Raw genomic sequence first — 12142 nt, forward strand, 5'->3', positions numbered from 1 at the left:
AAGTAGTAACACTTCCAGCTGCACCTCCACAGAGGTATTCTGCCTTTTCTCACTTTCCACCAGAAGCTCACTGTCTCTAGAGCCCTGGTCCTCTCCAGGCTGGACTATTGCAAAAGCCTCTTTCTAAATCTGCCAGTCTCTACTCTTTGACATTTACAACTCATCCAGAACAGGCCTGTGAGACTTGTCCTTGGCCTCATGCCCAGAGATCATATGTCCCCAGCTTTGAAATCTCTGCACTGGTTCCCTGTGGCTGCAAGGATCAAATTCAAGACCCTTTGCATCGTCCACAAAGCTTTCTGGGGCCTGGGACCGCGCTACCTCTAACGTTCTCCTCCTAAACATCTTTCTTTGTGAGCTCTCCGCTCATCCACCTCCAATTCGCTGAGGGTTAGATGCTTTTCCAAGCAGAGAATGGAGGGCAGATCTCTTTCCTTGCTGCAGCCTCCCTCTGAAACAGCCTCCCTGCCTCTCTCAAACTTGAGCAGAACCACCTCCGGTTCTGGAAGTAACTCATGACCTTCTTTTTTGCTTCCACTTTCTCTCTTCCTCTCCCCTGCTAATGTCCCTGGTAGCTACACACACTGATACACCTGGCCACCCCTGAACTCAGGCCCAGGCTCCTGCCTGTCCAGTTGCCCTTGAACTGCCTGCGGGCTCCCTCATGACTTAAGGGTCTGTATCTGTAAACCTAGAGTCCCTTCTCTATGCACTTATGGGCCACCCTCTAGCAGCACTTATTGAGTCACCTGCACTTCTCCTCACCCCGCAGACCCCTTTGGCAATTCTCCCCTCCTCTCTTCCCAGCACTTGCACAATATGAATGACACAAGGCCTAGTAAGATTGTTGTTTTTCCTCCTTCTGTTTCCCCCTCCTTGTCTTGTCGCGCTTACAAACACTTGTGCACAGTCGTGTCATAAATTACTTATATCATATCATACAGAAATCACGTCTTAAATAAATGCAACTGCATCTAGTGTTGAAGCATTGATGATGCTGTGCTCCACTACCGCGCAGGAGCAGAAGGAATTTAAACAGATTATAGTCAAGAGCGTGGACGTCATTCTGGAGAATTCTGAACATCTGCAAGTGAGCCCTTACGCTACCATCAGGGAAAAAAGGAAAAAAAGGAGACTTCACTACAGAACAAAAGTATTCCATCACAAGCATTCCATCCGGAAATGCAGGAGGCAGATCACATTAGCCTTCAAGCATCTGACATTGATGATTGGGACTACAAGGAACTCGTGATCCCACTTCCCCAAACGTTCTGACAAAAAATAAAAATCCACCATCTGATTCAACATTGCATGGAAGGAAAGGTAAATGCACAATGCGCAAAAACAAGGAAACGGTGAGAGACTGTAAGTCTGCAGCTAGGATAGGACCACCTTTCAGGGCCATAGTGTAACCTACTCTAAGCGAAGGTACGGTCAGGCAAGTTCAACAGCAAGGCCTGCTAGATCGATGGTTTGAGGTATCAGAAGCACATGATATGGAGGGTACGGAACTAGAGAAGCCCAAACATTTCTCAAGAAACACATTCATCCTGATAGAAAAGGATACTGATAAAAATAGAACTGCATCTGAGCTGCCAGCTACTGCTGGGATTTCTCACAGTAGTGCCCATTCCAACCTGGCACTGCCTCAGAAGATGCCTGTAAAAGAGAGTAAATCAAGTACTACTCTGACGACAAGGAAAATCCTCACAACCGCTGAAAATGCTAGCTTTTTGGGGAAATGGGCAAAATTAGAGGTAACCCATCTGACGGATTGGAGCCCTTTTTCAAACTGGAGAATTATCATGGAGAACTATTATAAACTCTACTGACATTACCCGCATCGAACTCCCTAAGTTTGACAGCATTACAAACTGGGCGATCATTCGTCTCACCTCTGATTCTGGCTCTGCTATAACAATGCACTGCGGAACTGAAGCCTTTGGTTTTGGACTCAGAATTTGCAGGAAACAGACTTTACCTCGGCCTACAAACACCGGCAAGCTGTGGTCAAGTTATCTTCTCGCTCTTAAAATCACGGCTACAAACGTTATTCTGTATTTGCTTCCATTGCCAGCCCTATGATTTATTGTCCAGAGAAACACCTGGCAGAGAATTGGATCTGCAATGTAGTATTACCCAATATTATTTGACATAAAGCTACCGAACCAATACTAACATGGACACCGTGGAACGCTAGAGGTCTTCGCTCGTTTCTCGGACGGCCACAGGTACATGGACTTTTAACTTCATCTGACTTTTTTTTGTTACAGGAAACCTGGCTTACCAGCATCTTCAATATCGGTGGTTACAATACATTTTGCAGCACAGCTAAAAACTCACAGAGAGGTTGACGGAGTGTCGGCCTGGCCATAGGTGCTCAAGACTGTATCATATTAGAACTAGTGTGCTCTGATTATGCTTCTCATTATGAAAGGACCTTACTGAATAATGTTTATGATCCTACAAATAGTAAGGCTACACTTATAATTCAATACGTGATCTCAAACACCATTATAAAGTGGTACAGAAAGCATCCGAACAGCTACCTCTTGCCTGTGGGAGATCTCAATGTACATGATTCACATTTAGGATTACACTTAGATACTTGTCTGGAATTGAATCAGTCAAGCTAATCACTCAGAAATGACAGGACTGACCGTGGATGGTTAAACTTCTTAAACAGGAACGACTTGATTTGCATCCCTTGAAAAAACCCTGACCTCCCCGAAATTACACTAGGACCAATGGCTGCTCCAAATCATACTTAGACCGTGTGGTAGTTAACTCAAAAATGGCTAAAAGCTGTGGCCCATTAAATATAGACCCCAATGATCTCAGCGACCACGCCACACTTTCTTGGACTACCAGAATAGAGCACTCACACACTATCTCTTTTATACAACTGTACCCAAATTAATAATGGCAATCGTGTTATGTGGTTGCCAAAAATAACAATAGTAAAGCAAATTGACGCGAGCGGTGGGGGCATTACCGACTCAGGTAATGCCCCTTGTCCCATAGACCCTTAATGAAGGCCCTGGGGCATTACCAGAGTCGGTAATGCCCCTGCCGCAGGGGTCATATACCTATTAGTACTCCGGCCTGCAATATCTGTGTGACCGGGGCACTAAAAGCATTTTTTTCTGTCACGAAACGCTGGGCGTTTCAGGACAAAAAAAAAAAAGAAACGACCAAGAAAATGGCCGCCGGGAAAGGAAAAACGGAGTCCATTTTCCCTTTCCATGCCGACCATCGGGAGCAGACGCGCTGGGAACAGAAGTCTTCTGTTCCCAGCGCATCCACTCCCGAAAAAAAAGGAGCAGAAGGTAAGTGGGGTTAGGAAGGCGGAAGGGGAAGAAAAAAAAAACAAACAAAACATACCTGCGTCCCCGATGGGGGACGATGGAAGCCTCAAGCTCCGCTCCGAGTTTCCACACAGCTGGAGGCTGCCATCGCACCCCACCGGACACAAAGGAGCAAGAAGGTAAGTGGGGGTGGAGAGGGCAGGGAGGAGGGAGGAAAGGGAAAAAAAAAACAATAAAAATAAGCCTTACCCGAGCCCCCGGCGGGGGACGAAGGCAGCCTCTCAGCTGTGGGGAGGCTTGGAGCGGGGATGGCCCTGCTTTGAGCCTCCTCATTGGCTGAGGGGTTGCCACACCCCCCGCCGAGGACAAGGCGGCTGGAATCCCGGCGAGAATCGAAGGATTCTCGGCCGAGTAACGACCAGGTGAGAGCCAATCAGAATGCTTGTTGCATTCTGCTTGACTCTCGCCGGGTACTAAATATTAATAACTTGATTTCAAGGAACAAAGATTGTTTAGAACCCTGGCTGGCCTTGCATGATTGGAATGTCGAGCTGATTGTAAAAAAAACGTGTTGGATTGTATCGATGCCCAGGGACTATACTCCAACTGTGGGGCAAGCAAAGTAAATCTCTCTAAATTTTATCCCGCCATTCTGCGTAGAAAGATTATTTTCTGTGAGGACAGGGCACGGATTAGAAAACTGCACCATCTTTCCCCGAATAAAAAAAAAAGCTAAACTGACTTTCTTAACAACTCACTATAAAAATTGGTTGACCCAGGGAATGCACTCCCTAAACAATAACATCTGGTTGACCTTATTTAAAATCTTGAAAACTAGTGATAGTAAAAACTGTTGGTCCCATTTCAGGGAGTTCTGGGCAGGTTCAACATCTTTAGCGCTTAAGTCTGTCTCCGAATCCCAATGGGCAGTGCATGGCTGCTTACATATGAAACAAGTTACAGTGTCAAGTTATGATAGATGTAAGGGCCACTATTGTGTGTTTGTGTGTACGTGTGTGAGTGTGTGTCACGATATCCTGATCCTGAGCTAGATTCACATGCCGCACCACTGACAGAGCGATGATCTGATGTGACATCTTAACTCAGACGATTGTCACTGATGGGTACATGTAATATACAGCGTGCACTCTTGTGAATATTATGGTTATGTTCCATTCAAGAACACAATCAGACATGGGTCAGCAGTCTCTGAATCCATCACCTTCCAGGATTCAAGAGCATGGTTCTGGACCCACATGACAAACTAAATGCACACTCAGGAACCCACTGTCACAATGAGAATCCTGTAAGCACTCGTGTGAGTAAAATCAGGTGAGTGGCTGAATGTTTTTTTTAAGCGAGTAGTAGAATATGAACCAGTGGAATGGCCTAAAGTGATGAGTGATCATGCATAGTAACATTCTCCGCCCTTAGTCTATAGCATATGTGTTATGTGACTGTCCCCAAAATGATGGTTCCCCCTTGATTGGTCCTGCATGCAGTATCCTTTGGACATGGATTTTAATTTGGCCTAGACATGTGGTGATGCATGAGTCATCTTTCCATAGTACATAACTCTTAAGTCTTAAGTTTAAATCTTACTTTTTTGTGTGTGATTAAAGCAAGCATCCTGTGGTTTGAACACATCGGGAGCAACACGGGTCACATTTACTGCCTACTATCATGCATAACCAGTTCACCTTTGTGGTTGCAGAAATCACATCTAGTTACTCTAAGGTCATGACCATGAGGCCAGTCAATGCCTTTGCAGTTTATCAATCTCTTTCTGGGATATTTACAGGAGTTGGCTTGCCTGATTATGCATACATGGGATTTATAAAGTGCAGAGCTAGCTGGGATGTGAAAGAGTACTGTACATAAGAAATTCAGCCAGGGAATTTAGAGGTAAGGTGCAGGGGTGTCACAGTTATCTGGAATGGGTATGGAGAAGGAGGATCAGGAATGAAGAAATAGTGTTGACTGGACTAATTGGTGAGATGTTCTTTGAAGAGAAGTGTTTTCCATCTCTTTATGAATTATATGAAGGGGGTGGGCCAGACATATAAGCATTGGTAACTTCTTTTCACTTTTGCCGTACACTGTTTCAGTCTGCTTTTATCATGGCTTCATGGAGAGCATTGGTGGAGTTTTGATTGTGGTGGCTTTGTACATGAGGTGGCTGTCATAACAATTATGCAAGCTTGAAGTGGTTGTCCGTTCAGCTCCTTGAGGCTGGGGGTGATGCGGTTGAATTTTCTCTGTCCTGTAATGAGGCATAGTGCAGCATCCTGGCCAGCTTTCAGTGAACTAAAGGTTGCATCTGGGACTCCTGAGTGTAGGGCATTGCTTCTGCCCAGTTCGGAGAGGACCAAAGCTTGGACAGCTGTTCAGGAACTCTGGGCAAGAGTGAAAGGCTTGACTTTGCAGAGTAGCACACACTGGTACTGTCCTGTTTGATTCTTCCTGACAATGTTTGTTTTGGATGGTAGGTCACAGTTGATGAACGATGAAAAAATATTTTGCACTGGGTGAGACTTGAGGTGTAATTCTATAAAGATGGATATCAATTTTCAACGTAAGCACTATTGGTGGATGAGGGACATGTAGTGATGGAACAGATGGATACCCCAATGAGGTTGTTTTAGATCAAGGGACCAACTTAGTATTATCTTACATGAAGATGGCATGGACAGAATGTGGACTTACTTCCAAGTTTGGTACTTCTAAGCCTCTCCGCCACCTGACCACGAGACCATCAAGCTGGTGGAACGCTTCATGATATGTTGAAGAAAGTGATGGCTTGCAGGGCTCAGATTACAGACATCTTGCACTGGTGCAAGTGCAGGATCACACAGTATTAGCACTAGGGCACGGTTTTCTGTATTTAAAAAAAAACACTGGGCCATATTAGGAAACCTTTCTACCACAACAAGTGCACTCTGGCATGGTATAAACACCAAGGAAAATATTGCTATAGTGCAAAAATTATACATTTTCTATATATTTTTGCACCAGGGCAAAGTTTTGTTACAGAGTGGTGCTAGCACCAGGGCAAAATTGCTGTATTTCAGAAAATATGAATTTTCAACACTGTGCAAACATTCACTTGCACCGGTGCAAAGTTCCTGTAATCTGGTGACATATCTTGCTGACTAAGAGAGGGCAGCTTGAGGACTGAGCTCTTCGCACCCCGGCTTTCGAACAGTGCACCAGTCAGAAAAAGTGTGGAACATTGAAGGAGCTGGGAATGCCCTTCCGACTGTCAAAACTGAAGGTTCCTAGATGGAAGTACCCCATCATTTTATTAATTGGTAAAAAATGCTGGGCTTCTACACCTTTGCAGATGGCAATTCCACCCCCCCTACTCGTTCTGTGTCTCTGCCAGCCTCTCTGTCCCTCCAATCCTCTCTCTCTATCACTGTTCCTCCTACTGCTCCCACCTCTCACACTCCACATCTATGTCCCTCCCACCCTTCTCACACTCCTCCCTTCTCTATGTACTGCCTTCTGCTTCTTCATGTTCACCGACCGCCCCTACTGCAACTTTTTCTTGTCTCCTTCTTTCTCTTTTACCCACACCTTCTTTCTCTTTCCCTCCCACTTTGCCCCACCCCTGTTTCATTCACCATATTCATGGAGCTGCTGTGGCCTGGCTTGGTCTGTGTTCACGGCTCACATCTCCTTCCGTCAGCCCTGGGAAGTCAGTGTTCCTTCCAGCAGTCTGGATGGTGCCAGAAGAGAGACAGCTGTGGCCAGCATCACCGCTTGGCTGCACTGTGTACTGCCATGCTTGTGTGTTCAATTCTGGGAACTGGTGATCTTCAAGTAGCAAGAAAGAACTCCGCCCAAGTGACTAGAATGCACGGTGCAATTGACAGTGGTACCGACCTTTGAGCCATACCAGGCACACTCAGTGGGCTCAGGGTCTAGTGTCCCTGTTGCCCCCTGACAGGGTCATGCCTCTTACCCTGTCAAAGAGTGCAGCTCCTTAAATTCTTTAGGAATCTTGGAAGGAATCTTGGAATCTTAATGACAAGTGAACTTTAACTCACATGGTTGCTGACATTCACACATTTCTATGCCATCTATTGATTGATGTCCAGCACATTTAAAATATGTATACATCTGTCCTTGGTTTCCTTCAGGTATGCACTCTGAAAAGATATGACTGAGGAGTTGTTAAGGTTGCACATATTGTGGGAACATATTTGACTTTTCTCACTAATTCGGGGTAACTCCAAGGGCCTTGGCTGCCATCCTATGTGATTGCAAGGAGTCTGCTATAGTGGTGAAGAGGATGACCCAGCAAATAGTCAAACAAGATGCAGTCTTTGTGAACAGCACCTCACAACCACCTGGCTGAAGGTCCTCCTCCTATGGATCATGTGACACTTGGCAGATGGCCAAACGGTTATTCTCTGGATAATCAAGAAGATCTAAGCATCTTGGAGGCAGGTAGGAGAGCACAAGCAACAGTCACTAGTGGGTGAGAGGGTGGAGATGGATGTATCTCAGTGCTATCTGCTCTGGACACGGCACTAACACATGATGTAATCTTGAAAGAAATAAGCATTCAATGTACAGAACATCTCCTTGCATCTAACAAATAACTACATGCCCTTTTCATTTTCTGATTCACTCTGCAGATGCTGAAGGGGCAGTGCATTAAGTATGATCACTATTAACACAACGTATGCCTATCAAATTCCACACTTTGTGCTGATCTGCTTCCCAAACCTGCAGAGTTGGCAGCATTGGCTCTCCATTCCTCTGGCACTTCTCTTTCTAGTAGCTGTTGTTGGCAATATTACAATCCTGGCAGTCATAAGAAGGGAGCAGAGCCTCCACGAGCCCATGTACTTCTTCCTCACTGTTCTTTCAGTCCTTGATCTGGTTTTGTGCACAGCCACGGTTCCCAAAATCCTGGGCATCCTCTGCTTCAATTTGAAGGTCATCGCCTTGTCAGGATGCTTCACTCAGATGTACATCATGAACTGCTTCCTGGGAATGGAATCTGCAACATTCCTCTTCATGGCCTATGACCGCTACACTGCCATCTGCAACCCCCTGAGGTACTCCTCCATCATCACCAACTGTTTTGTTGCAAAAGCCCTAGTGTTTATAGTGCTCAGAAATGCACTATTGCTTTTGCCTCTTCCATTGTTGGCTAGCCGCCTTCAGTACTGCTCACAAAGTGTTGTTGAACATTGCCTGTGTACCAACGTAGCTGTGACTGCCCTTGCCTGCAGTGACAGGAGCATCAACACTGTGTTCCAGCTGGCCATAGGATTTGGCCTCTTGGGAAGTGACCTCATCCTAGTTACTCTTTCCTACTGTCAAATTCTCCGGGCTGTAGGAAAACTCCAGGAAAGGGGAGCAGCAACTAAAGCTTTCAGCACATGCACATCTCACTTAATTTTGATTTCTTTTTTTTACTCTGTTATGGTAGTCTTGATTTTCACAAACAAACTGGAGAAAGTAATCCCACCTGATGTCTCAATCATGCTCAATGTCCTCCACCACCTGGTCCCGCCAGCCCTGAACCCCATAGTCTATGGTGTGAGGACCAAAGAGATCAAACAGGGCATAGTCAAGATGATAGGGAACGGATGCTCTCAACTGATAGAAAAGTGAACCCTTGACGAGTTTTATGGAGGGACTGTCAAGAGGACAATCAACACTTTGTGATGCATCCCGCCACCACCGAAGGATACACAGCAGACCTAGACACAACTGCAGTTAATGTTTGCTATTGAATTAAGAAATACGCATTCCTGCTATTTGCAGCAGTAATGAAAGAGGCAACATTGAAATAGCCATTGTGTAGCACAATACACAAACAGCAGTAATTATTGTCTGAACCTTAGCCATTTAGAATTCAGCCAATAGGCTTGGGTGTTGGGAGAACACAACACCTCTGGTCTTCCAGGACAACTCACTTAACTATTATGAGGTTAATAACAGATTGCAGTCTGATTTTAGGTCTCATCTGATAGTGTTGTTTTGTATTTCTGGTTTGTTCAGTAAGTGCTTATTTTACTTATACCCGTACTGACTGTTTCTTTAAGTCCCCTTGTGCCTATTGTTTACAAAAAGATCCTAGAAATGTCCTGTGTAATCCTGCCGTACTCATTGATAAACCAATGATCACAGTGATATCATTTTGTGGCGTCTCTAATAGCCATCATTTTAACAATCACATAAACCTTGTGCCTTAGAATTCAAATGGCCTAAACCTTCTGAAAGGAAGAATGCCCTTACTTATTTAAAGTAAACGGGTATCAATGTAGCACTATAACAAATGAACAACATATAAGAAGATAAAAGAACTCAATTAAGGATTTGTTGGGCAGACATTTTTCTCTCTGTGTAATTCAAGGGAAAAATACTTTTCAGTTCCCTCTATAAACATTTGCCAATCAAATTATTGTCTCACTCATGGGACAAGGAGCTACTACTTTGTTCAATCAATTAACACGCTTTTGAAGAAACAATTTCATGGATTTCAGGGCCCAGATTGAAGACATTTGGCAGTAGTGCATGTGCAAGTTTACACAGTGTTTGCCTTAGGACAATGTTTGTCCTATTTTCAAGTGCAAGTTTAAACAGAATTTTCCCTAGGACCATGTTTGCCCTATTTCTAAAAACACTGGGACATATTAGAAATCCTTTGCACCATGACAAGTTCATGTTGGTATGGTACAAGCACCAAGGCAAACATTGCCATAGTGCAAAAAAGATACATTTTCAGCACATCTTTTCATCAGGGCAAAGTTTGTCCTAGTGCTGATACAGATTGGTTTTAGCACTAGTGAAAAATTGCTGTAGTGCAGAAAAAGATACATTTTCAATACCGTGCAAACCGTTGCAAAGTTCCTGTAATTTGATCCTGCTGACTAGGATAGGGCAGCTTGAGAGCAGAGCTTCCCAGACCCGGGCGTTCCAAATGATCCAGAAGAGCTTAAACAGTTCCTCTTTCAGACCCTTCTCCAGTAAGAAACAATGTGCAATATTGAAGGAGCTGTGGATGGCCTTCCAAACACCAACACTGAAAGCTGCAAGCAGCCCGCTTGGTGTCAAGGTGACCTGTATGCTCCAGAACAATACATACTGGAAGCAATCATCAAGTTACACTCTGCCCCAATAAGCATAAGAAGCTAGGATGCTCATAGAGGGAAACCAAATGGCAGCTTTGGAAATTAAATCAGTTACAGAGATAGGTCAGCCTGGAAACAGGCCAGATGTGGACAAATCACAACCTTGTAGAATGTAAGCTAAGATAGAAGTGCCTGAGAATAATGTGAGTATGTTAGATGGCAATATCGAATGGGTCATACATTATAAGCCACATGTATACTGACATTGCTCAAACCTTTCGACAACACTCTTAAAAATAGATGTAATCAAGTCAGTTAATAAGTTAGGCAGATCATAGGTTAGATTTCTTTTTTTCTTCTTTTTTTCTGTTCAAGTGTTATTTTGGTTAGACAAAACCTACCTTTAAAACTATATTAAACAGACATACATAACCTTGTTAAAATACAGTAAAATATTCATTACAAATACAATTCATCATAAATACATTCATGTTAATCAAATACAAGCAATAAAGCATCCTAAAAAGTAGAACATTATATTACAAATACACTTCATTAGAAATACAATTCATCTTCATCAAATAGATAAGATTTAAAAGCAAATTCATCTACCTTCCATCACTTCACACCTCTTTAAAAAAGTTCATAAAGATCATTATTGAGCAGATTCAAATGTTCCGGATATGGCTCACCCTTAATATCAACAACCTATCACAATTGGTCTCCACAAGTTTTAATTATCGTTTTCCAAATAGTAAAAGCTGCTATTGTGATGACTAACGATTCTCCATCTAGGATCATACTGCAAAATTGATCTGAATCAAAGATCTGAGAGCTATGCACAAATCCTCCATTACTTAACCTTTATTTTTCATTTAATGAGCTAAATTGCGTTAAAAGATGTCTACTAGATTCAGCTGCCATACCACACAGCCGGCATAGTCTTTCATTACTGCCTTTAGCCTTCAAGGCAGCATTGTAGTCGAAAGTTGGGTGAATATTAAAATGTAGATAGCTAATGAAACATCTCTCTTCATTCGTACAAGTCTTCGTTAGATAGGAGCACGGCATGCTAAAGCCCTGATGAGTATATTCTATGTATCTTTTCTTTTGTGCCAATTTACTCAAATTCTGTGCACGATCCCAAGTGAGAGTTGTCTTCTTTAATTCATAGGAGAATATAGGATAGGTGTTTTCATTAGGAAGAGTTAGACCAATGGAGTCCAAGAATATCCTGGCTGAGTTCCTTAGATTAATATATAAGGTCTTCTGTACTTCACCAATGACTTTGCTTGAGAAAATATAGAGGAATTTACTGGGGTTACTTTCAGCCCTGCAAAGAGTCACAAAGAATTCCACTCTACATACCAGTCACCTGGCCTTGAGTGAAAAAAGGCCAAATTCACACTGTAAGGCTTCGACTGGAACCACTTGGGTGACACCCAGGAACGAACGAAGCAGTTTTCCCTCAAACAGTCCAGCCAAGAAAACGAGTTTGAGGGTAAAGATTCTAATACATGGCAATTCTGGTCTCCTATATGTATATCCCTAAAGCCTTGGATGTTCTGTCCTCCATTTGTAGCAAAGAGATTATGAATAACTGTCCATTTCTTCCTTACTGTCTGGCAGACATGGTTACCTACAAAAATAATGTTAGGAGTGGAACCATAGGTGTGCCAATGTAAATGTAAGATTTAACTTCTTCCAGTTTAACCTCATGCAAGGTCCATCTGAATG

At 43.5% G+C, this 12142-nt stretch overlaps 1 protein-coding gene across 1 annotated transcript; it reads left to right on the forward strand.

Moving 5' to 3' along the window:
* Nucleotides 1-7979: 7979 nt before the first annotated feature.
* On the forward strand, nucleotides 7980-8942 carry LOC138528189 (olfactory receptor 56A4-like). The gene has a single exon (XM_069639641.1). It carries the CDS (start codon nucleotides 7980-7982, stop codon nucleotides 8940-8942), a length of 963 nt encoding a protein of 320 aa, XP_069495742.1.
* The last annotated feature ends 3200 nt before the right edge of the window (nucleotides 8943-12142 follow it).

The sequence above is a fragment of the Ambystoma mexicanum genome, chromosome 7q (assembly GCF_040938575.1).
Source record: "Ambystoma mexicanum isolate Mex_15411 chromosome 7q, UKY_AmexF1_1, whole genome shotgun sequence".
Classification (NCBI taxonomy): Eukaryota; Metazoa; Chordata; class Amphibia; order Caudata; family Ambystomatidae; genus Ambystoma; species Ambystoma mexicanum.